At 34.9% G+C, this 26713-nt stretch overlaps 1 protein-coding gene across 1 annotated transcript in view; it reads left to right on the plus strand.

The window, feature by feature from the left end:
- Positions 1–26713, plus strand: part of CHN1 (chimerin 1) — a 227407-nt gene that overhangs the window by 55361 nt on the left and 145333 nt on the right. Inside the window, exons 5-7 of the mRNA XM_036876945.2 lie at positions 3047–3102; positions 19882–19913; positions 21965–22078. Of these exons, the coding sequence (XP_036732840.1) occupies positions 3047–3102; positions 19882–19913; positions 21965–22078 (202 nt within the window). The remainder of the gene's footprint in view (positions 1–3046; positions 3103–19881; positions 19914–21964; positions 22079–26713) is intronic.

Raw genomic sequence — 26713 nt, forward strand, 5'->3', positions numbered from 1 at the left:
AACCAGTACTGTAAATTTTTGTTTGTTGTCCATAGAGTTGAATAAGCAATCTAAGAAACCTGTACTTTAAATATATAGTATTAGTTAGTATCTTAGTAAATGTTAAGTTACTCTAAATTTTTATATTTATAAGTTGCTGAAATTTGCTGATTTAAGGAGCAGCAGTTCAGCTTCTTGTTTAGTTTTATGTTCTAAACAATGGATAGTTTTATTTTAATAGTGTACTACATTGGGCTAATTATAGGGTGCAAGATATGAACAGTCTCTAAAAATACTGCCATTTGTGCTTCTCCCACATCCCTGCTGGTGCCTTTTTGCTTCTGGGGAGTATAGTTGAAAGCGTGTATGAAAATGACTAATATTCTTCTTAAAGATTTTTGTCTTATAATCTCATTGACTAAAAGCCTATTTAAAAATTCTTTGTATTTTCTCGTTTTCAGTTTCTTTGTTCCCTTTGCTCTGACTTGTACCTTGCACATTCTTATGATGCATTTTCTTTATATCTTCAACTGTCTTATAGGAGCTACCATTTGTATTAAAAAATGTCAGATTTAATTTTTGGTGAGACTTCTGCTACTGATTTTATAGTTTCTTTTAGAAGCCTCAGTGCCTGAAATCCCTTCAATGTAATTGTAAAACCTGACGAACGCAAACCACTAGGAAAATAGAATTAGTAAGAAGTCTTAAGATGAGGGCTCTTTTAAAACAAATACAGTTTTATTGCTTTTCGGTATGTATTGCTTGCTTAAACTCGGGAGCTACAGGTAATAAATGAGGCCAGAGAGTCAGGCGGCTGCTCTCAGAAGGTAGAGCCTGGACGCCTGTCTGTGGGGAGTAGCTCACAGTCAGCACCCCCTTATTGTGGTCGTCTGAAACTCTAAGTCCAATGCTGTCACATCTTGATTTTTCAAGAGAAACTGGAATTTTCTTTTGCTTTTATTGTTGTTAGATAGTTAAATCTCTTAATTTTTAAATGATAAGAACAAATTTAAATGTAGAAAACAGCAAACAAAACACTGGTGAGCCAGTTTTGAACCTCAAGTACCAACCTGTAATCTCTGAACTTGATTAACAGTGTATTGTCTCCAGGTACTGAGAAATTCATGTATAAGTATATAAGCATTGACACTTCTAAAGTAATTGAAAAATGTTAAGTACTTTAATCATATATCTTCTCATCTTGAATTTAGCTATTAAGTTTTGGTGAAGCATTTAATGATTGGGCAATTGAAATTTCATCAGAGTTTCCATTTAAATTACCAAAACTTCCAAACTGAGAAGGGTCTGAATGAGTCTTTATTATTGTGTATACTTTTTAGTGATTCTTTTGATAGGTAGTCCCTGAATTTATGTTATATTCAGTTTTACAATATCCAAAACTCCCCTTTATATATTATTTATTATAATGAACCTTAAAGATAGACTAATCATTGATGCCAATGAGGAGGCATTTGTCTCAAAATTACTTCTCTTCATGAAACAGAACTATACCCTTTGAGCCTGATTAAAAAACAAAGGGTGAAATTCTCACGTTTTGATATTGTCACTCCTTTTTTCATACAGGCTTATCTTAAATGTTTGCTTACTGAATAGGTAAATACGCATTAGTGATGATAACCATATACTATAGTATGTGTACTTTGAACCAAAATCAACATTTTACATTCTCTGGCAACTTATAACATCCTTCTTGAATACCATTCAGTTCTCATAATTTAGTTTCCGTAGGTGACAATACTCTCTAAAGAATTTCCTTGACAAAGGAAAATAACATCTTTTGAGAATCACTGACTAAAAGCAGAAAGGTGAACTGAATTTTCCCATCCGTTAGTTACCAATATGGAGGGATAGACCTGAATAATCCTCCCTTCTTTGCAAATCATATTTTGGCTTCTCTTGAGAATGTGGAGATCACACATGTATTATCTGGGTGATAACATGCATACTCTAGGGCCACGCAAGTTCGGTTTCAGTGCTTGCTTGCTTCCCTTCCCCGTCTCAGAACAAACCCAAACATACATAGTGATACAGAACAAGGATGTGTGTCTGGGTATGTTCTCATATATAGTGTGTATACATACATACATATATATATATATAGTCTAATTTATATATGTTCCTGTGATATATATGAATGAAATGAGGGATGGAGTCTATGTAATGATATTGAAATCTGAGTCATTCATTATCTGACAATCAGAGATGTCTGGGTAGTTTGATGTTACGTTGACAAAATGTCTTAAGTATTTAAAGTATTAACTTAAATTCAATTGTATGTGATTAAGTATATAGAAATAGAAAAAAATTCCCTCTAAGGTAAACTTAGACATACATAAACATCTTTTCTCTCACAACCATTCATTTTATTCATTCTTTATTTCAAATCAGAGCCTGAGGTGAGGCTTGAAAGTCATGGTATTGGTTTGATTTTAACTGACTCATTTTCAGATACACTAAAAATTATCCTCTCCTTGGCAAGTTATTTCAATACCTGAATTCTTTCTTTTGCTGCATTTGCCATAGTTGAAGAACTGGTGGTAACTTTGGGTCAGAAATTTTGTTTTTAGGGGTAATTATGTTTGAAGATAGATGTTGGCAATTTAAATAGGGGAGAGAAACAACATATCTGTTACTTCTAACACATAAATCCTAATTTTAGGTTCAATTTTGTCACATAATAATGTGCTTAAAAATACATAACCATTATTGATTTATATCAGAGATGTGCTTTATGTAATATGTCCACAAAGAATTGGGGAAAATAAATGACCAGATTATGGAGAACAGAGCCAAATATCTCCTACTGATTTACAAGGTAAAAAGACACCTGTGTGGATTATGATTTTTGTGTTTGTGCTTGCTCCTGGGCTTTTACTAAGTTTAGTTTGCTTTCTTTCCCTTGCTTTGTTCATAACAAATTTTAATGTAATAACAGAACTGCACAACAGTTTTCTTGTGGACATAAAAAAGCAGCAAGTTTTTGATTCCTGATATATTCAGATGTTCTACATAAGGGAAACTGACATCTTTTATTTTATATTTTCAGTGTATCAGCTGCAACAGGAAGCTCCTCATCCTAGAAGAGTTACCTGTACTAATGAGGTGGGTGTAATGAAACTGTTACAATGAAATGTCTCTCAGTCATCTCTTTCCCAAACTTTCACCTTCTTCAATGGCTTGGTTATTTGTGGGATTAACTATTTATGCTAGTTAGCATCATAAAATTGGAACTTGAATGAATTGGCATTTTTCTTAATATTCTTCTCACTTTAAAGAGCTGCCACTTTTTTTGTGTGTCAAACTTCTTTTACTAGTGCTTTTTTTTTAGTATCATTAATGTACAATTACTTGAACAACATTATGGTTACTAGACTCTCCCTATTATCAAGTCCCCCCAACATACCCCATTACAGTCACTGTGCATCAGTGTAGTAAGATGCTAATAGAATCATTACTTGTGTTCTCTGTATACTGCCTTCCCCATGCTTCCCTCCCCCACTACATTATATGTGCTAATCGTAATGCCCATTTTCCCCCTTATCCCTCCCTTCCCACCCACCCTCCCCTGTCACTTTCCCTTTGGTAACTGTTAGTCCATTCTTGGGTTCTGTGAGTCTGCTGCTGTTTTGTTCCTTCAGTTTTTTTTCTTTGTTCTTATACTCCACAGTTGAGTGAAATCATTTGGTACTTGTCTTTCTCTGCCTGGCTTATTTCACTGAGCATAATGCCCTCTAGCTCCATCCATGTTGTTGCAAATGGTAGGATTTGTTTTCTTCTTATGGCTGAATAATATTCCATTGTGTATATGTACCACATCTTCTTTATCCATTCATCTACTGATGGACATTTATGTTGCTTCCATATCTTGGCTATTGTAAATAGTGCTGTGATAAACATAGGGATGCATATGTCTTTTTCAAACTGGGCTGCTGCATTCTTAGGGTAAATTCCTAGGAGTGGAATTCCTGGGTCAAATGATATTTCTATTTTGAGTTTTTTGAGGAACCTCCATACTGCTTTCCACAATGGTTGAACTAATTTACATTCCCACCAGCGGTGTAGAAGGGTTCCCCTTTCTCCACATCCTCGTCAATATTTGTTGTTGTTTGTCTTTTGGATGGTGGCAATCCTAACTGGTGTGAGGTGATATCTCATTGTGGTTTTAATTTGCATTTCCCTGATGATTAGCGATGTGGAGCATCTTTTCATGTGTCTGTTGGCCATCTGAATTTCTTCTTTGGAGAAGTGTCTGTTCAGATCCTGTGCCCATTTTATTATTGGATTATTTGCTTTTTGTTTGTTGAGGTATGTGAGCTCTTTATATATTTTGGATGTCAACCCTTTATTGGATCTGTCATTTATGAATATATTCTCCCATACTGTAGGATGTCTTTTTGTTCTACTGATGGTGTCCTTTGCTGTACAGAAGCTTTTTAGTTTGATATAGTCCCTCTTGTTCATTTTTGCTTTTGTTTCCCTTGCCCGGGGAGGTATATTCATGAAGAGTTGCCTTTTTTTTTAATGGATTGGATATAATATGACACAGCATATAGTATGTGTAATAGTATAGTTTTAAATTATGTTAGTGTTCTTTTCAGTTGATTTATATATTCATCTTTCAATTTTTATGTAATTCTTTATTTTTAAAACAGTTTAAAGGTATTATTATAACATAATGTAAGTAATTTTTCCATTAAAAAAAGATTTAAATCATGATTTTGAAAATGAGAAGGACATGGACAGTTCAACCAAAAAAGATATGACATCTGACATTATATGAAAATTTATTCAGCTTCATTAATAATAAGAGAAATGCACAATAAAATACATGGGGAGACCATTTTCACTTATTTAGATTGGCAGAAGTTCAAAACCTTGGAATATGCTTAGTTGGTAAGCCAGTGAGTAAAAAAAGACTTTTACATACTGCTGATGCAAATGTGAAATGCTGTAACTTTATGAGAATTTTGTAATATCTAGCAAGAATATACCTGTATTTACTCTTTGGCCTACTACCATGTTGTAGGGATTTACCCTGTACAAATGTGGAATAACGTATGCTCAAAGTTGTTCACTGTAGGATTGTTTGTGGTGTTAAAATACTGGGGAAAACCAAATGTCTGTCCATAGGAGACTGATTGACAAAACTATAATAACTGGAAAGAATAAGGAACATTTCTATGAGCTGATATGGAATAATTTTCATATGCAAATATGTACGTACATTTAGTAATTATGGTCCCTTTTTAGTAATAAAGAGGGGAAAATAGGAAAAAATAAAGTTTATTTTTGCAAAAGAGAAACACAGGAAGGATTAACCCAGAGACCAGTAAAATAGTTGTCTTTAAGGAGTGGGTAAGGAGTAAGTAATACGGAGAGGATAAGGATGAAGTGAGATTTCTTTGAGGATATGTTTTTATATGTAGTTGTGACTTCTGAACTATACAAGTATTTCACAAACAACAATATTAAATAAAAAATAAAAAATCCTGAAATTGAATATAAATAGAAACAAATGAACCTAACAAATTCATAACATAATCATCAAAAAAATTAATTTAATTTAAACATATTATTCTGACTGTACAAATTTAGAGGGAAATAGTCTAAGAACTATAACTTACACAAAGATCTTTAACTGTACCTAATACACTTGTTAGTGGTACTTATGTAGTAATTCTGAAATTATTTTCTGTGTAATACAGGAGAGAGCAAATGAGTAATTGTATTGGATTCTGGAGAACCAGTGTTCTCAGGAGATGTAAATTATGGAATGGGGAAAAATTGAGAAGTGTACCCTGGTTTTGAATTTGAATTGGATATATCACTATGTACTTGCAGGTTAAAAAAAGAGATTCCTGTCAGTCCATGGAAAGGACTTAGAGGCAATGATGCCGCAGTAAGAATGAACATACCCAATGCCCAAATTTTGGTTTCCAAATACTATTTCCCACTAAAAAGAGTCAGTGCTCCTTAGAGAAATTCCCAATTCCAAAATCTGGGGCAGAGAGATCTGGGAACATTTTATTATGTCAGAAAGCAAAAATGACTCAAATGTGGTTGGGGGCATGTCAAAAATACATAGAAACCTACTTGAAGGGTTCCCACAGGCAAAATTTGAGACAATTTGACATCAAAAAGAATAATATTATAGTGAATTATAATACATTGAATGAAAAAAGAATTTCTAAGTCAATAATGGCACTAAAAAAAAAGCCTACTTCAATACAAAGAGAAAAAAAGTGGGAAAAATTTTAAGTTCTTTACAGGAATGGTGGCTAAAAATGATTTGCATTAGTAATTGAGTCAGGCAAGGATCATTATTGGACATTAAAACCTTTGAGTGAAAGATTGTAGGTAAACAGCATATTCACATGGTCTCAAGGTATCACCCCACCAATTATTTATGAATTGTAAAGGGAAAAATACATCTTTGTAGTGGAAAGATCTGGCAGTTACACCCTTAGCCAGGTGATCAAATTTAGCATTATCTGTAATGGGACAAACTGACATGTCTCCTGAAGTGATTCAATGAGACATACACAATGGCTGCCTAAAATGGTTAACTTAAATCTGTTTATGAAGTATGAATCAGACAAATCCAGAATGCAAACTTTCTGTAATAGAGCTATCCTGTGTTTGTAAGTAATGCCATTTCTATAAAAGAAATAACAGTGGTGGGACTATTCTAAAATACAGGAGACTAAAGAGACATGCCAACCAAATACAGTGCATGTACCTTGATAGGCTCCTGGAGATAGATATCTATCTCTATACTTGTATATCTATCTCCATTTAAAGATACAGATTTTGGATACAGTCACAGAAATTTGAATATGGATTATATATTAGGTAATATAGAATCATAGTAACTTTCTTAGATGATATATTATTAAAAAGAATTGCTTCTCCATTGTTTTAAAAAAATGTTGAATAGCTCTGAATATGGTTAGTCACAAAGAAAAGCAATGTACAAAATTCGGCATTTCATGAGATTGTCTTTTAAATATCCTGTGGCAGTTAGTATATATGTAGATGTCCAGTGTGCATGTATATATGGAATGAATGTGTGGTGGTTGATGATTACATTTGATTTCTAACTATGCCATGATCAAGGATGATGAAGTAATTCTACATATAGTAAGAATTTTTAAAAAATGCTATTTAATAAAATGTCCCATTTTATTTCATATTCTGACCCGATACAACTTTTTAAACTTTTAACTGTAATTGAGATATTGGCAGTTCTGTGAAAAATCCACAAGTGTTAGTGACACAGTTATCTTTATTGAGAAATATCTGTACTTTGCCTTTGTCAAAAGAATTTGAGGCCACATAAATGAAGACATAGTAAGAGAAATAAAAATAGAGAAAATTTTAGGAAAATAAAAAAGAAGCAACAAATATGCCAAATGATGGCAGGTCTGATTGAGGGTCAATTGTGTGAAAAGAGGATCACAGTAATGAAGTACATTACCCTTAAGAATAGGATCCAGCTTTTACCTGAACTAAATTGTTTTTTAAAAAAATCATGTAGCTTATTATATGTTTATTGATATTATATATAGTGTCCAACTATAGTTTCACAGCCCATGCAAAAGTGGGTTTACAGTTGTTCTTCTGGCAGTTGGCACAATTAGAGCAACAAATCAGCCAATTTTTTAAGGACTAAACTGACGGAGTCTAGGTCTGTAGCCTTCTGGTGGTCCGCCTTGATGCAAAGACACAACATAGAAGTAGGACAGAGGACGGCTCTTAAGGACTCTGAAAATAATTTCTCTTGATTTACTTTTGAGATGTGGTTGACTGAATACTGCCATCCACTGAAGAACTAGAATGTCACATTCTGTACTCTTGGTTAAAGGAAGGCGTATAGGAAAGGCGTAAAGGAAACCAGAAGAACAAATGGTACTGTTGAGATTTCCTTACTTAAATTGAGGGATCTACTCATCATTTTCACTCTGGTTAGTTTTCTTTTCCAAGAAATTAGCAAGCGTATTCTAATGGCAAATTGATGGGCAAGGAATGCTTCACTTGCTAAAGGAGTTACTGTGGACTAGCTCTCCTTCATTATTATAATCATCCTTACACAATATCAAAACTGATAAGCTATTAGTTACTTAAGTTTCACTTAGTAAAGATTGTACAAGCATAAAATATGTATATTTAATTTGGAAATTAGTAAAGATAACTTGTTTCTTTTTTTATAGGGCTAGACTTTATAATGATCAATGTCTTCTTGTTTTCATCAGGTGGTAATTAAAGGGCAGTTACTAAATAACTAAAAAGTCTCCTTTTAAAGAAATGACATTCACACTCAGTAGTGCTCTAGTGGTTAGATTTATGAATATAGACATTGAAAATATAAGCCACTAATACTAATGCTCTACCTATTTTGAGCCATGTTCAGTCTCATGAAATTCCTGTAAAACAATCAAATAACTTAAATATTTATTTGAAATGAAATTATAGGATTAGTCAGTGAGATGGAGCTAACCTAAAAATACTTCTTTGAGAAAAAAGGTTTCAGTCTCAGTCCTTAGTAAGTGATAAATATTTGGTTTGGAAGAACTAAAGGTTCTTGGGATTGATGAGCACTAAAGGAACCTGTTGATGTTCAGCCTCAAATACTTAACTGAGGAATTGAATTTGGGACATTAAGCACTAAATGGCCATTATATTTTAAAGTGTAAAAGCCAACAGGATTTAACTACCACTCAACTTTAAAGAGGTAAAGAGAAAAATACAATAGAAAAATTAATGGTTCTTTTCAATAGAAGTTATTAAGTATATATAATGAACTCCATGTTCTGCTCTTTTTCAGCTGAATTTCTGTTAGCATTCTTGAAACCAAGATGTGTAGCACCTTATTTTAAAGCCTGAATTATTCAACTGTTAAAATAAATAATAAATTATTGTAGGCAGATTGCTTAAACACAATAATATATCTAATAGTAAAAAGTAACATAATTTGACAGAAAGTTGTAACTAATACAGTTTTTCTAATTTAAGAGAATACTACCAGCTGTCATTATGAATGCTAAAACAGATTTTTTCCCCAAATTTTGAAATATAAATATAAATAATCTTTTTTAAACAGGAAAGATATTTAAGTACACAGCTATGTATTGTAGGCATGCTTTAGAAATCAGGCAAATACTTAAAAGCTTGAAAATGATTCTCAGTACTCTTATGATGCAGCTGTATCCTATGGTAGAGTTACTTCTGAGTTAGCACATAAAGTGAAAGCCTTATGTAATGAGAATTACGCTTGTAAATCCCTTATTAACTATAAAGTGATGGTACAGATGTTTGTGTGTACAACTCTGTTTCAATATAGATATGCATAAATACATAATTTAGTCAGTATTTCTGAAATGGGAGTTCATAATGAACATAAATATTAAGTATACACTTACATGATTGTCAGATATGTAAAAAATGATCTTGTTATTTTATGTCAAGTACCTGGTTGAAATCAAGTAAATGTATACGTACATGTGTGTATAGGTATGTATGTGCATAGATATAGACATAAACTGTAAATATATGCAATATGTATTTAGGTAGAGATATCAAAGAAATTCTGTATCCTTAGTTGATTCATCCTAATATGATATAAATCAAACAGGTTTGGTATTTGACCATCCTTAAACATGAAGCTTTTAAAATGGACACACTTTTTTTTCTGACAGTCAAACACTGGGAATGTAATTATAACTTTTAAATGTATTAAGACCAAGTCTTTAGTCTCTGTTACACATTTTTGGAGTTGAATTGAAGGGAGCTGGATAGCATTTTGAGCACAGTTCCTCATTATTGTAATAACTGCAGTTGTGTTTTCTAGGGCAGATGCATGAAGCAGACTAAGGCTGTACAAAATATGCCAAACTTAAGTCAGTCCTGTTAATGTAATGAGAAATGTACAGAAAATGACACATTTTACATTATATTCTAATTCTGATAACAATACCAGTTTGATGTATGTTTGATAAGCATTTTGCTAGCACATTTTTTATTAAGGTATTATTGATATACACTCTTATGAAGGTTTCACATGAAAAACCACTGTGGTTACTACATTCACCCATATTATTGAGTCCCCCCCATACACCATTGTAGTCATTGCCCAACAGTGTAGTAAGATGCCACAGATTCACTATTTGCCTTCTCTGTGCTACAGTGTCTTCCCCATGACCCCCACACACCATGTGTACTAAACATAATACCCCTCAATCCCCTTCTCCCTCCCTCCCCATCTACCCTCCCACACCCCTTTCCTTTAGTAACCTCTATTCCCTTCTTGGAGTCTGTGAGTCTGCTGCTGTTTTTTTCCTTCAGTTTTTGCTAGCACATGTTTTTAAAAAGTTTCTCATCAGGTCTGGTTATAGAAAGAAGCAGAAAATTGTAATCATTTCTTTACTTACCTGGCTAATCCCAGCAGATTTTACCCAGCACCTGTCTATGGTAACTGGTGCACAGTAAAGACTGTTGTTAAATGTTTGTTGAATGATAGAATGGATGAATGAGATAACTTTGTGTAATGCATTTTGCAACCCAATGTTCTTATTGTGTGGTTTACAAAAATGTGTGGATTAATGTCTACAATTCTTAGGGAAGCTCCAATTCTTTCTGTGGCCTGTATTTATTTACTCATTGAACCAGTGTTCTCTAAGGGGCTTCTGTCTGCTAAGTCTTAAGGATTCAAGTCCAATAAAGGAAGACCGCTCTCCTCAAGGAGCCTATTGTCTAGGTGGGGAAGGGAACAGTAAGTCAACCACTATAGCAGAAATGGTGGCAGTTAACTTGTTACATGTATGTGTAATTCCTGTGGCCAAGGGCAGAGTACTTTTGGGAGAGCGGCAGATAAAACCAGAGAGCTGAGCAGGCATCACTAACACAATCTGTGTGCTAAAGCTTTGAAGTTCGGACTTTATCCTGATAGCTATAGGAAATGAAAGTGTTTTAAGCAGGGGCAAAAGGTGATTAAATTTAGGCGTAGAAAGCACATTCTGTTTACATTGTAGTGTGGAAGATGAATCAAGGAGAAGGCTGGACATTTTAGAGACCAGAAGACTGGCTTAGGAGGGTTTATGTAAGTAGGTGCTTAATAAAGCTTGTTAAGCAAATGAATGGGAGGAACTGATAAAATCCGGACCTGAGTACTGCCTTTTGAATAAGTCCACCCACCATCTCAAGACAGACCTAGATTTCACCTCACCTAGGCTACAGGCATCCTCCAGAGGGCACTTCAGCAAGCCACAAGCCCACTTTTTCCCCTGACCCCTTCCCTCAAAGCGCCTGCCAAAGCCCTGGCCATACAAAACCTCTTGACCTGTTAGAGACCGTTTTTTCCTTTGTTCTGCTGGCCAGGACAAGAGGGGTTCCTCTCAGGTTAGCATAAACCTGCTTGGACTTCTAAGTTCGCATCCCCTCTCTTCTTTCAGCAACAAAGTGCTTGTTTTACCTTTGCTCTGTTTTGGAGGATGTATATTCTGCTTAGGAGCCTAAGACTTTGGTACAGGAGTGGGGGGAAAGCACTTTAACTGAAATTGTAGCTTCACTACTGATTGCCAATATATGCTGACCACAGCGTCGAGCTCAATTTCTGATTCTATAAAATTAAAGTTTATTATGGCAATGCATCTCTTGGGTGTTGTGATCTGTTATTTAACACATAATATGCTTTGAGGCTGGAAAGCATTCCTTTGTGAATGCTAGGTCTTAGTACTGAATTACTAAAATGAACTGTTTATTTTAAAATCAGTCTGTCACTCAAAAGCCTGTTTTCACCTTATTTTACTTGTGAAATGGCCTTTTATTTTAGAGTCATCTTTTGCTCCTTTAAAATCAGTGTTTGTAAGCAACTGGGTAGTAAGATACTCTTTGACATCAAAACCTGTAATACGTTGATGTAGAAGTACATTTATAAAGTTGGGAGATCACAACTATAATTGCAAAAAAGGAGCCTTTTACCAGTTAACTTTTATAAACACATTAGTAGTTCTCACCTCTTTACCTATGCCTTCTACCTAAAAGTTACTTGACTCTAAAGTGGGGAAATAGTGAATATGAAAGAATATGAAGAAGTTTGTTTTTTAAAATTTACTTGTTAACCTTTTCTAATGTAATCTAGAAAATTAGATGTAATGTAGTCTACTAATTAAAAATTAATATCACGAAGCTTACTAACTGGTTTTTAGCAAGTCACTAAGTAGTAACTACAGAGCTTTAAAAAACTGTAAATATTCTTTTTTGAATTGGTTAAATCTGAGAGTAAATAGAGAGCTAACCTGTTTGGCATACTGAGGGTGAATGGTTTTCTTGGACAAGTCTAAAATAAAATGGGAAGAAAGTTGTATTCTTAGTACTTCTAACTTTGGTCTAAATACCATAAAAAATGCTACAGAATTGAGGAGGAAACTAGGTACCTATAAGTTTCCTTACTGTTAATGGAAGATGAAAAGTTAAACAATCTTTTTAAGTTCCTACCATTTCTGCTCTCATTTCTCTTACCTTTCCTACATCATTTCCAGCTGTGTAGTTCTTTGTACTTACTTTTCCACTGTACTGGCACTGCTTTATTCTTGAAGTTTTATTAATATTTTTGACTTGTTGAAGCTTAACTATTATCTGCTTTGATATTTTCTATGGTGTGCAATGCAATGAGAAAAAACAATAGAGAAACTATAGTGAAAAATTTGTGCTTCATTGGAAACTGCATTGTCTATATGCGGCACATCTTTCCAGATTACTTAATTTCAGTCTTCCATTGTCTTTGAGCCATTTTACAACCGTTCCCCTGCCTCCCTCAGCCTCTCTCCCATTCCCTCCCACCCCCAATTTTTAAAATAGGAAATTAAAATAGATCTAAAGCTAGAGTTTTGACTGACTTGCTAGCGTTTAATCCTGAATCTACCACTGTAGGAAGCAAATATCAAAAATGTATTTTTCTCCCTTTTTCCCCTTCTGTGACTCCAAACAACTGAGCCATTTTGAAAAACAATACAAAACAAAATCTTGGCACTGGAAGGTATTTTATTTTTGTGGATAACCTTTATATGCATACTCTAAACTGCTGCCTAAAAAAATAATATATTTGGCTGAGGTCCTATTATTTCTTGAAATTTCATGTATGTACTCTCTAATATTTATAAGAGTCATACAGACTGCCAAACTAGGCTTAAAGTGCTTGCCTACATGTACCATTTTTTACAATGTGGTCAAGAAGTCAGGAAACAATAATTTCTTGTGACTTCTGATCAGGTCAGTACCACTGACCTGGAAATTTTCTGAATGTTTTAGTTCATTGTTCAGGTGACATTGTTACCTACTCAATATGAGTTCTCTTCTTGGTGAGTTGAAATCAAAAACCTTCACCAGAAGTTATTGCCACTCAAAGTAAAATCTTATTTGCAGCAAATAAGGAGTCCATGGGGAATCACTTTCCAAAGCATGGCTCCATGACCAATAGAAAGCAAGTCTCTTTTATTGGGACTAAGAAATGAATTTTAAAAAGGGAAGGTTTTGTCATTACATGTAGAGGTGGGTGTAAGTTGCTTAGGTGCAGGTTGAAAACATGTTCTGCATACATCGTTTTGCCTAGATTTGTGTTGCAGCTTCCCACTGGGCGGCGATTTTACTACGAGGCAAAGGTGACTCTCAGACACTTCCTGGTTCATCTGCATAGACATTGCTCCTGTGGTGTAGACCAGACTGGTTTAGAACAGTTAGTTATTTAAACTCTTCCCGAAACTGAAGTGAACAACAACTTTGGAAGACATCAGGTGCTTTGGAAACCTTAGGGTCCTAAAATAGAAATGAGCAAAACAGAGTCTTTTGAGCGCTTAGGGCATTAGCCAGTGACAGCATTGCCTTCAGAAATACATATTCTTTAAATTTGAATAAATTAGAATAATATTCTTTTAGAACAACTGCTTTCAACTGTAGCCATAAAACACAGTTTCTTTATTAAAAGAAGTAATCTGAAAGCTGAAGGTATATCATTGTGAGGAGAAGGAGAGGGAATTAACATTTGTAATACAGTGTTTATTTCTACTGTTTTCAGATTTCCTTTGGAAAGGAAGACATTTCTATATTAAACAAGCTCTTCTTTTTGTGGAAAATAAGATTCAAGAAATAAGACTTTAATTTGAAAGAGTGTGGTTTGGTGAATTTGATTAAAATGTTTTCTGTATGAAAAAATATTTCACTACTTGCAAAACTCTAGAGTAAATGTTAAATTAATGCATTCCATTGATATTTAAAATATTATAAAATGACATCTACCATTTATTGAATTCTCATATTTCACTATGCACTTTATGTCATATTCAATAACAGTAAATTATCATGAACTTTTCTTTCTCTGGTGGCAGTGACGTACAACATTTCTGCAAACCAAGCTGCAAAGCATTTTATGAGCACCTTTTATTTTTAGTTAAGAATCTTTTTGGTCTCCTCACTTCCTATTTTTCCTACTCATGATACGGTATCATGAAAAAATGTTAACTGCTAAATACAGAAAATTATAGAAGGCAAAGTATATAATTCAACACACGTACTAATTTAAAATCATGTCTTAGAAATAACAAGTGTTGGCGAGGATGTGGAGAAAAGGGAACCTTTTTACCCTATTAGTGGGAATGTAAATTGGCACTGCCACTGTGGAAACCAATATGGAGGTTCCTCAAAAAACTAAAAATAGAATACTATATGATCCAGTAATTTCACTTCTAGGAATTTACCCGAAGAAGACAAAATCTCTGGCTTGAAAAGATGTATACACCCCTATATTTATTGCCATATTATGTACAAGTCAAGATATGGAAGCAATGAGATGAATAAAAAAAGATGTACATATACACAATGGAATATTAGTCAGCCATAAAAAAGAAATCCTGCTGTTTGCGACGACATGGGTGGACCTGGAGTGTATTATGCTAAGTGAAATGAGCCAGGCAGAGAAAGACAAACATCATATGATTTCACTTAAATGTGGAATCTAAAAACAAACAAAACAGCAATAGCCTTATAGACTGAGAAGTGACTGGTGGTTATCATGGGGAGGGGCTAGAGTGGATGGGTGGAATATGTGAAAGGCATAAATAGGCACGAAATCTCAGTAATAATGTAAATTGGTCATAGGGATGAAAATTCAGCATAGAGAATATAGTCAGTAGTTCTGTGATATCTTTCTGTGTTGACAGTAACTATACTAGTTGGGGTGAGCATTTAATAATAGAGATAACTGTAGAATCAAAAGTATACATACAGGAAACCAATATAATATGTATCAAACCTTAATAAAGAAAGAATATATATATAAAAATAAACAAAATAAAATCATGTCTTAGTCACATTGACTTCAACCAGTTTTAGTATGTAAAAAGCCCCTTGACTACTATTATGAACTTTAAAATTAGAAACAAAATATTTGTATAATCATAAACATTTTTATTATTGCATATAACATTTAAATTTCCAGTTTGTATTTGCAAGTAAACCAATTTGGGGTCATTAATAATTTTTATTTGTATTACCAACTTAACTTTAATTTGATTTTCTGTCAGAAGTAATGCAATACTGTCTGTGAGTTTCAAAAGACTATTCTAAATCACTACCTAAGTAATGGTATCTTAGACACCAGCAAAAATGCTGTTTTAGGGGAAGAAAACCTCTCTATCCCTTTAGGTTCAGTATCTGGGGTCTACAAATTAAGCTGTCAAGAGAGAGATTAACAGGAGAAAAGGTTTATTTTTATGCACAAGGGGGAGAGGTGCACAGCAGGTAAATGAAAACCCAAAAGAGGCAGTTACACCCAGTGGCTTATATATACCATTTTAACAAAGGGTGGAAAGTGTCCAAGAGAGACTAGACAAAGGAGGTTTGGGCTTCTTAGTGGGTTGTGGAACAGTGGTTAGGAAATGTGTAGTAAATAAAGGTTGTTTGGTAAGGTTTATTATGTAGACTCAAGTCATTTCAGGTGATAAAGAGTTGTCTCTGGAGTCATTCTGCTCTCCACTTCCTGTTGTGGGAAGGAGGCACCTTTACAAAAGGAAATTTATGCCCTGCCTTAGGTAAAACATAAGAGGGCAGATTGTTCTGCCTTTGTTTGCTGTTTCTTATTAATTGTATTCAGCTCAAAATAATCCTTATGCTCCAGTGGCATATTTTGGAGTGACATATTCTAATCCCCCAATGCAGCATCTCTGACACCAAATGCCATGGTGTATTACCTCTCTCTCTATATAACAGTAACAATATTAAACACAGCAGCAATAGTAGTGTAACTTCATTTGGGTACCTGGACCCAATTGCTATATGTGTAACTATGTGGGAGGGGGTTTTACCGCATATACTTAAACCAAGCAATTCTTGAACACCAGCAGGGTGTTGGAGAACTCTACTCAATTCTGATGCTATTTGCCCGGGGACAGCACCAGATTCCCAGGATAAGGGCCCTACAAGACTGCCCTTCACCACCCACTCCAGACGCTGGTTGTAAGCTCCAGGGAGCTCCCTGTGCGTCTTACCTATGGCTACAGATTGGAGGTTCCCACGACCTCCCCCATTAATTTGCTAGAACGGCTCACAGAACTCAGGAAAACACTTAGGTTTACCAGTTTAATAAAGGATACTGTAAAGGATACAATTTAACAGCCAGATGAAGAGAGACACAGGGCAAACCTGGGAAATACATATTTGGTCACATGAACGACCAGATAAGTATTTCTTATAACTCATTATATCACACCCAATTCACTATCTAGGTAAGACAGAAAAAAATGAGTTTGAATGTCTAAGTTTTATTTGACATTTCCATTATAGACACACAGAACAAGTATACTTGATGTGTGAGTTTTATTTTGGACTTACTTCGTACTATAGCAGTACTATGTTAATCATCAGTGTTTACTTAATTTCATTTAATTCAAAATTCTTTGGAATAAAGTAGAATAATTGTTCAGCAATGTAAGGCCGAATCAGTTGTGTTGTGAAGATGATTACTTAGGCAGTCAGTGGAAGCATATGTGGACTTGATGCAGGACTATCAAATAAATTATCAGTATTTATCTTGTGTTGTAACACCACTGGACTGCCACACTATTTGTGGCCACTATGACTTCTTTGTATGTCCAGAATTTTCATGAATGGAATGTATTCAAGAACTTTTCTTTTTACCTGAGTCCCATAGGTCTGATAATGCACTTCACCTTCAACCACGTGCAAAAATCTCATGATTTGAGGGGAAGGACATGATCTTTTCTCAAAATGTTGGGGAACCCAATTGAGGGACCCCATTCTAATGTGTCTGAGACTTCAGTAGTACATTGCACAGAAGTTAATCTTGATTTCTATTTTTTAAAGGTGATATTAGCAAGTAAGTAATGCATGAATACATTCCTTATCTAAAAACTGTATTACAGACAATAGTGAAGTTCCCTTTTTGCCTTTCCCATGAGCCTCTCAGTTCAGTTCTCCCCCACCTTCCTAGAGGTTACCATCTGAATTTGGTATATATTGTCCAGATCTCTCTCTATACTGTAAGTATATATCACAGTATCGTGTGTTCATGGTGTCATGCTGTGTCAGTACCCCGTGGCTTATGTTTGTATTCAGTAGTTTATCTTGGTGACTTCTTCATATTAGTCCCTATATATCTATATCATTCCTTCAAACTGTGCATATTATTTATAATATAAATAAGTACAGTTTTTCCACTGTTGGAGTGTATTTATTTCCATTTTTAAAATGACCATGTTTTAGTGAACGTTCTTCTACATGTCTCCATGTGTACCTGTGCAAGTGTTCCCCTAGAATAAATACTGAGGTTTGCCAATTTTTAGTTTTAATGCACATTGAAAAATTGTTCTTCTGGAACATATTTCATCACACAATACTGTAGAACCTCAGATTAATTAAGACATTGATTTTTTATCTCAAAAGCAAAGGTTTGCTCTCAAGCAGATGCAAGACCCCTTCCTAGTAAGCTCTAGATCTAAAAATAAAATAGCCATCATCTGTAGCTGTAGGGATCACCTGGCATATTTTTAGTACACTGAATTTTATGAGCAGAGAAGTTGTGCAACAAGACCAGATCAGGTAGAATTTACCTTGAAAAGATAAATAACCAGACTACAATGTAAGCAAACAGCAGATGATTCCTGGCGGGTAAAGTATTATTTAAATACAATTTTCAAGAAAATGTAAAATGTTTCTCCTAAAGATATGAAGATGGACATGTGTTAAAAATTTTATTTATTTATAGTGTGAGGAAACCAGCAGATGTTTTAATCAGTTCAGAGGAAAAGTCCGTACAAATTTATATGAAGTCAAGGAATGTTGAGGTGAATTGCAAATGGGACAAAACTAATTTTTCCACAGGGAGGAGGGTAGGAAAGAAGTCAATTAAACCTCTACCACACAGGAAAAAATTTATGTATCAGTTACCTACAACTTAAGAGAGTTCCAGTGTAGTTCAAAGACAACAGACTGGGCTAGATAAACCAGTAGTGTGTGTTAGAGGTGATGGGTAGTTTTTCATTGAAACACAGAATTTTTTTCTATACTGTGAATAAATATCTCAAGTTTGTAAACAGTACCAGACCTTGATGACCAGTGGTTGGGTAACTTTGACTTAGCAGTCAGGCTCTGTATAGAGGCCAAGGGAAATAGTCAATGAAAGGATAGTCTTTGAGTTGCTTTGGGAACTGCCATATTTAAGTAGTGCAGATGAGGCAGTGTCCAATAGAGAAAGGGTTTGAGCTATTTTTGTTATTCTTGAGTTAGAATCTGAGCTTTGCCTTAGACTCTACCACTCTGTAACCTTGAACAAGTTATCTAGCCTCGCTGATACTCAGTTTCTTCATCAATAAAATGAGAATGGTAATATAATCTTATGAGGATGAAGTACAATAATTCCTTATCTCACTGTGAGGATTAAATTATCTTCAAATATAATTAAAACACTTAGCACAAACTCAGTGAATGTAGTTCATGGTATCGACCAGGTACCTCCTAGGGAGAATTTATTCCATTCCAATGATTCTGCCCTTTATTTCTTGCTTTTTGTCATTCAGGACCCAGTTTAATTGTCATCTCAGAGAAGCATCTCCTAACCATGCAACTTAGATACCTCCTTAACACCCCCCTTTACGTCACCCATTCTTATTTTCATTATAGCGCTTAGCACTACTTCCTATTTCCTGTTGATTTATTTAAACTTCTTTATTGTCTGTCTCTAAGTATCAAATGAATAATGATGGTTTTTGTTTTATTACAGTGATGTGTCCCCTTCCAGGAGGACAGTGAATATCACGTATTTGCTATTCAGTAAATGTTCTTGAATAAACAGGTCAAGTACTGTCTTTGGTCTCCCTAGGAAATGCCTTTAACTCTTTTCTGCTGGGCCCTTGGTTACAGCCAGCACATTTGGCATGAAAAGCTAGGGGATATAAACTGGTGAGGAAGAGCCGATGGAGAAATTTAACAGAATGGGGAGTATGGAATAACAGGGAGGGAATGGGCAAGAAAGCCACAGTCTATTCTGACACAATTGTGGCATTAAGTTTTTGGATGTTTTATTTTACTTTTTGGATAAAGTGATGCAAATATTTTTTCAGATCTAGAAATGAAAGAATTTAGTCCCAACTCTTTTTACATTACATAGTGCTTTATAGATAAGGAATAGGTCTTTGTCCAAATGGCACAATTAATCTGCTGATGGAACTGGGCCTCCAGATTCGGGTTTTTCTAATCTTATTCTAATTCTTTTTCTTAATATATGCCTTAGTTTGTCACTTATGCAAAGTGTTGAGTTATGTTCTAAACATGTGCATTTTCACAAATACTTTTTTTTTTTTTTTAATTTCCCAACAGGTAGAAAACAGACCAAAGTATTATGGAAGAGAGTAAGTATGGACTATCAGAAAACATTGTAAAGATTGGAATGTGTAGGAGAGACAGGTAAATAGATGTTTTTAATAAAAATAAAACAAGATGCAGGAGATATTTAAGTTGGGATAAGTTACTTTTCCAATTACAGATACAATTATTCTAACTAGTGAAAATACAGAAAATAAAAACAAATATAGAGAAGAAAATAACATAGAAAAATATATATGCAATAATGTTAAAGATGCAAGCCATATAAATAAGTAAATAATCCTAGATGGATATGAGGAAAATGTGTATTTGTGTGTTTTATGTATATATTAAACATATAGATATACATACACACATTTGTACATATAGTGGGGTATGGGTGGTTTTTTTCTGTATTTGTACTTTTCTTTATTTTCCAAATTTTCTATAAGTAAATTCATGCTACCCAGAAATAAGTAATGTTAGCACTTTGAAGTATTCCCTTCTGAAAACCTATTTTCCTAATGGTCTTTACAAAATTGAGATAGTAAATGTATAATTTTATAATGTTTTTCCATTTAATAGTAACAATGAGCATTTTCCTATTTTTTGAAAAATGTAATAATTTTTAAAGTCCTTAATTTTTTCTGGTCATTAGCAAAACAAACATAGCCCTTTGGGGAAAAGAAAAAAAAAACACCTAAAATCCCATCATTCCCCAAATATAGTTGTTTGTTCTTCATGACTTAAGGTCATATTAGATAAACAGTAATGTATCTGCAAATATGTTAAAGTTATTTAAAATACTTTAAAATTCTTTAAAGTTTCTTTAAATTCCATGGTCAAGTTTTGTTCCAAAGTTTGTTTTCTTGAATGGGGTTTTCTTTTAAATTGAGTTTTTAAAAACAGATAAATCTTAAATTTTACTAACTTTATCGATTGATACTATGTAAACTTAAAATCATATACCAATATATTAATCTAATGATATGTGTTACTACCAGGGATATAAGTTACCATCTTGCTTCCAGCAGAGTCAGAGTGGACCTGGTTCTGAAAGACTGAGGAATTTATGGGGATCAGAAAGTCCATGAGCCCACTGTTAACCAGGCTGTTCTAATTGTCATGATTCTAACATACCTACCTTGAACTTTGATACTTAAATTGAGAAAGACTGAATCATTCCAATGAGTAAAACTCCAGAAAGTTACCGCTCTCCCCCTTTCAATGCATTTTAAATGTATAATTCCAAATTCAAGAAACTTTTTTTCTCTCCCATACTGGTAAAAGCTGCAATTTCATCTGAGCAATCAGTTCCATTATCTTTGAGTTACTAAAAGGATGTAATGTATGTGCAAATCCTTTGTAAATTATTTATCACTATACAAATACAAGGTGGTTTTATATTTCTAATATTTAAACCATCAGTCACCACCAATTCTCTTTCTTTTTCAGTGTTTTCTGTTAGGTAGCTCTAGATAAATCTACTGTGTTGTGTAAAGAGTGTTATTTATGTTTATTCTTCTCCCTCCTTTTTTCTCTTAATCAAAAATAGGGTTTTAGCAGAGAGTGAAAGCAAGTATTACAGTTGTTTGCTTTTGGCTTGAGTATCCAGTGATGCAGATTATGCACATTATTGGGCAATCGTGCCAGTTAAGAGCAACCCAGGGCCCTGGAAAATTGCCAGCATAGGCTGTGAGCCAAAATTTTTGGCAGTGCTACTAGTGTAAAGAAAGGAAATGGGACACATTTCTGTATATTTTTTAGCATGTCCATATGGTCAGATGGCTATTTAAGAAGGGAATTGTCCTCTTGGGAAAGGTAGTTGACCTTCCCTTAGATGGATGTGAATTTTGATTCCATGATTGCTAAATGGACTGGATAGCTACTTTGATGCTGTTCTTGTCACCACAGAGAAGCTGGCCAGGGGCCAGGCCCAGAGAAACACAAGCATGGTTAAACTAAACTGCTCCCCTTTGGTTATATGGCAGTACTTTGTTTGGAAAACAATAGGAGAAGGTGGGGGGGGGGTTGCTTTCTCTTGTTTTATTGACAGTGGTGGAAAGCATGCAGTTTCTGAGCTGACTTTGTTTTTTAGGTTTCACGGCATGATCTCCCGAGAAGTAGCAGACCAGCTCTTGAGTGTGGCTGAGGGGAGCTACCTCATTCGAGAGAGCCAGCGTCAGCCAGGAACCTACACTTTGGCTCTAAGGTTGGTCATGGACCTGTAATTATAACTGCTTCATTTAAAACCCTCATAATAGAGGGCTTTACATTTTAAAAGCATCCAGCATGTAATTGAATTGGTTCTTGTTTTCTTGGATGTAATACCATTTTAATGGCTTTGAGACCCTTAAAAAATTCCTTATGAATCACTCAGTAATTAAAAACTGAAAAACTTTTAAAGTATTTTTATTGTGGCTGCTTTCTTCTATTTCATCTTACCCATTTTTTCCTGTCTGTCCTGTGGTATCAACTCCCATGTATTTCTTAAATAAGGAAAGGAACTTAAAGAAAGATCTTTGTAACTCACAAAATTAGAGCTAATGTCATTTTTTTAGGTTGGCTTTTCTTGGGAGCTCTTGGCTCTTGCCTGTCAACTGAACGTTGCCTAGCACTTTGGCTGTTCTTAGCTTGCATTGCACAGTACATTGCCCAGAAACAAATCTTTCCATCAATGCTGCAATAATAACACCACAGTAATACAATGTCATGCTTATCCATTGTGTTTAACATATGCTAGGACTCTAACCTCACTGAATCTTCACAACAACTCTAGGATGTATGCTCTTTTACTATCCCCACTTTACAGATAAGGAAATGAAGGACTTACAGGTTTGGACAACTTGGCCAAGGTCATACATTTAATAATTCATGCCTCTGTTATTTGAACCTACACAGTCTCGCTTCAGAGTCTGTGTTCTAATCACTCTACATTGCTGCCTTTTCAAAGGCTTGGGTTAATTATCCATTGTCTTTATTCATTGGTGCATTTGTTCACTTATACATTAATTCATCCATTCTTTGGAAAAGCCAGAAAAGTAGAAACTTCCTAGGGAAGAGGTGTAAGAAATGACATTTATTTTGGTGGATATAAGGAGAGAATATAAAGATGATGTTTAGGACGCTAACATGACCATGTGTAACTCCTCCAAATGCGTGTGCCTGCTTGAGTGAGCAGGGACTATTGTTACTCCCATCCAAAGGATTTATACTTATCTTTCTGACAAAAAGAATGATAATTCAGTATTAGTTCATACTGTTCATTTTGAATTACTTCCATACTCCAAGAATAGAGCATATGACAGGAGTTCATGGATATTTGCCTTTTATGGTAAGCTATAAAGTGTAAACCCCCTTTCAGTTACTTAATTTTATTGTTTTCAGGTTTTAATTATGGTATATAGGGAAAAATTCTGGGCTGGAAACAGAAATACTTAATTCATTTTGCTACTGAATCAACTAGAAGATTGATTTGGGGAAAGTCACAGAATTTCTTGAAGCCAGTTTCTTCATCTTTGTACTCCTGACATGTTATAATTATGAGATTCTGCAATACTGCATTCCCAAATAGTCTAGCCATCTGAGTGTCTGGGATAAATAAGCCTTGAGATTAAGTCTGGTGGACCAGAATTAGGAAGAAGGAGGTGAGGGGACGGAGAGACAACTCTGCATAACTCTCTCTCCCTGTCTGTCCCCTTTGTTGCTGTCTCCACTGCCTGCCTCTGAGGTCACATAGTGAGTTAAAAAACTGGAATATAAACTAAGTTTTGCCTTATTGCAAAGCTCGCGTGCTTTCCATTTTGCTGTACTGCTTCTCATATTCTAACATGGCTATCCTGTGGTGTTCACTGGATGACAGCAGCAAACGCCGTAGGGTTGAGGATTTAGTTTGGAGAAAAGTAGCAACCAAACCTTCCAAGCTCTTCCTCATTTCCACTCTCTCACCCTCTCTCATGCCACTCCTGACTTTAATCTTAGAATCATTTCCCATCTGCTTTGGCCCAGGAAATCCTAGAATACAAATTGGGGAGCAGATGAACATTAGATTGATAGAAGTGTTTTGTTGGCTTTTAACATTTTTACAGATTTATTATTTGTTATAAAAGAGATAGGTACAAAAGCATTTGCCAGATCATTCCCTACATACTACTTAAAGACACAGATTATTATAGGTATAGTTTGACCTTCTGATATACACTCCTTCAATTGTATTTTCCTCTCTGCTCCTGAGAGATAACCACAATATTAATCTTGGCAATTATCATTCCCATGTTTGTTTATTTGTTTTTAATTAAAGTATCATTGATATACAATGTGGTTTCAACATTCACCCATATTATCAAGTCCTCACCCCACCCCCACCCCATTGCAGTCACTATCTTTCAGTATAGTAAGATGCTATAGAGTCATTACTTGTTTTTTCTGTGCTGTACTGCTTTCCCCATGGCCTCCTATATTGTGATTGTGAATTATAGTGCCCCTTTATTCCCTTCTCCCGCCCCACCCACCCACCCATCCCCTTTCCCTTCTTGGAGTCTGCAAGTCTGCTGCTGTTTTGTTCCTTCAGTTTTGCTTTGTTGTTATACTCACAAATAAGTGAAATCATTTGTATTTGTCTTTATCTGCCTGGCTTATTTCACTGAGCATAATACCCTCTAGCTCCATCCATGTTGTTGCAAATGGTAAAATTTGTTTTCTTCTTATGGCTGAATAATATTCCATTGTGTATGTGTATATGTACCACCTCTTCTTTATCCATTCAACTGTTGATGGACACTCAGGTTGCTCCCATATCTTGGCTATTGTAAATAGTGCTGAGATAAACATAGGGCTACATATGTCTTTTTGAATCTGGGATCTTGTTTTCTTTGGGTAAATTCTTTGGAGTGGAATTCCTGGGTCAAATGGTATTTCTGTTTTTAGTTTTTTGAGGAACCTCCATATTGCTTTCCACAATGGTTGAACTAATTTACATTCCCACCAACAGTGTAGGAAGGCTCCCCTTTCTCTGCATCCTTGCCAGCACTTGTTGTTGCTTGTCTTTTGGATGTTGGCCATCCTAACTGGTGTGAGGTGATACCTCATTGTGGTTTTAATTTGCATTTCCCTGATAATAAGTGATGTGGAGCATCATTTCATGTGCCTGTTGGCCATCTGAATTTCTTCTTTGGAGAAGTGTCTATTCAGATCCTCCATCCATTTTTTTAATCGGGTTATTTGCTTTTTGGGTGTTGAGGCATGTGAGTTCTTTATATATTTTGGATGTTAACTCCTTGTCAGGTAAGTTGTTTACAAATATATTCTCCCAACTGTAGGATGCCTTTTTGTTCTGCTGATGGTGACCTTTGCTGTTCAGAAGCTTTTTAGTTTGATATAGTCCCATTTGTTCATTTTTTATTTTGTTTCCCTTGCCAAAGGAGTTGTGTTCAGGAAAAAGTTGCTCATGTTTATATTCAAGAGATTTTTGCCTATGTTTTCTTCTATGAGTTTTATGGTTTCGTGGTTTACATTCAGGTCTTTGATCCATTTCAAGCCACTTTGGGACTAACTCAATAATAGCCTAAGAAATCTCCCTGTATCCAGCCTTTTCCCCTCCAGTGTGTCTTCCACAGTATCATAAATGATCAATCATATAATCTGATGTGGCAGTCAGCAGAGATACAGTGTTGAGCACAAGGTTTCAAAGAACACACTTCCCTCCATTGCTGGCATCTTCCTGATACTTGTGGGGCCTAATCTTTCAGTGATGATCTTTGTGTATAATGTGAGGTATTAGGTATGTATTATAAGTGGCTGTCACAGTACCAATTTTTAGCAATCAAAAAAGAGATAGATGCTCACTGCATAGCATGGGAGGTCATCTGTAGCTGGCTTCTTTCCTCATTAGCTATATCTCCTTCCATATTCCAGCTCAGCCTGATTTCAGGCCAGGCCTTCTTTGGCTTTTCTGCCTTTGCTCTTGTTGAGCTCTTGGTTCAAGAAGAATGACTGTTGCTCAGTGAAAGTTTTTTATACATTGAAGGCAAACAGGCATCCACATGGTTTGAGTTTGTGGTTGAAGATAAGATGCTACCCCAGGCACTAGATTAAACTTCATGAAGCATAAAGTATTTCAAAGTGATTTTGGAATTTTCTGTATGTTGATTTTGACAAAATTTAGATTAGCTATAGTTTAACAAGATGGAAAATATCAGTTGCAAGTAATCTCAGATAATTTAAGAAAACTTCTTTATGATTTTGAAGTTTTAGAACTAACTTTTATGTCATTATTCAATTTTTTTCACTAGAGGAAAAATATACTAGGTTCTATGTTGTACGTACGGAATGAGAAATGAAAACAGATACAGCCAGTACATGTTTTCTATTACACTTTTTGTTAACTGTTAAATATATAAAAAAAACTTACAACAAATATAGACATTACTAAATATGATGATATTCTGTTATGTGCCCAGCCTCTATTTAAGAAACAGCCATTGCCACTGGAGTGTCCTGTGTACTGTGTGTCCCTCCCCTGCTCCCTCCTGCTTCTTCCTGCCCTTCACACTGGCAAACCTATCCTGATGATCATTCCCTTACTTTTCTCTATAGATTTATGACACGTTTATATCCCTACATAATACATTGTTTTGATTTGCTCACTTTTGAACTTTAAATAAATAGAACATATAGAATGTATTCTTCAATTTTTTTTCCCTCAACATTATGGTCCTGAGATATTTCCCTATTGTAGCACATGGCTATAATTCATTCATTTTTCACTGCTATATACTAACCCATTAAATAAATATACTATATTTATCCATCCCACTATTGATGGATGTGGGTGATTTCTAGTTTGGCA

Source organism: Manis pentadactyla, chromosome 6 (genome assembly GCF_030020395.1).
Source record: "Manis pentadactyla isolate mManPen7 chromosome 6, mManPen7.hap1, whole genome shotgun sequence".
Classification (NCBI taxonomy): domain Eukaryota; kingdom Metazoa; phylum Chordata; class Mammalia; order Pholidota; family Manidae; genus Manis; species Manis pentadactyla.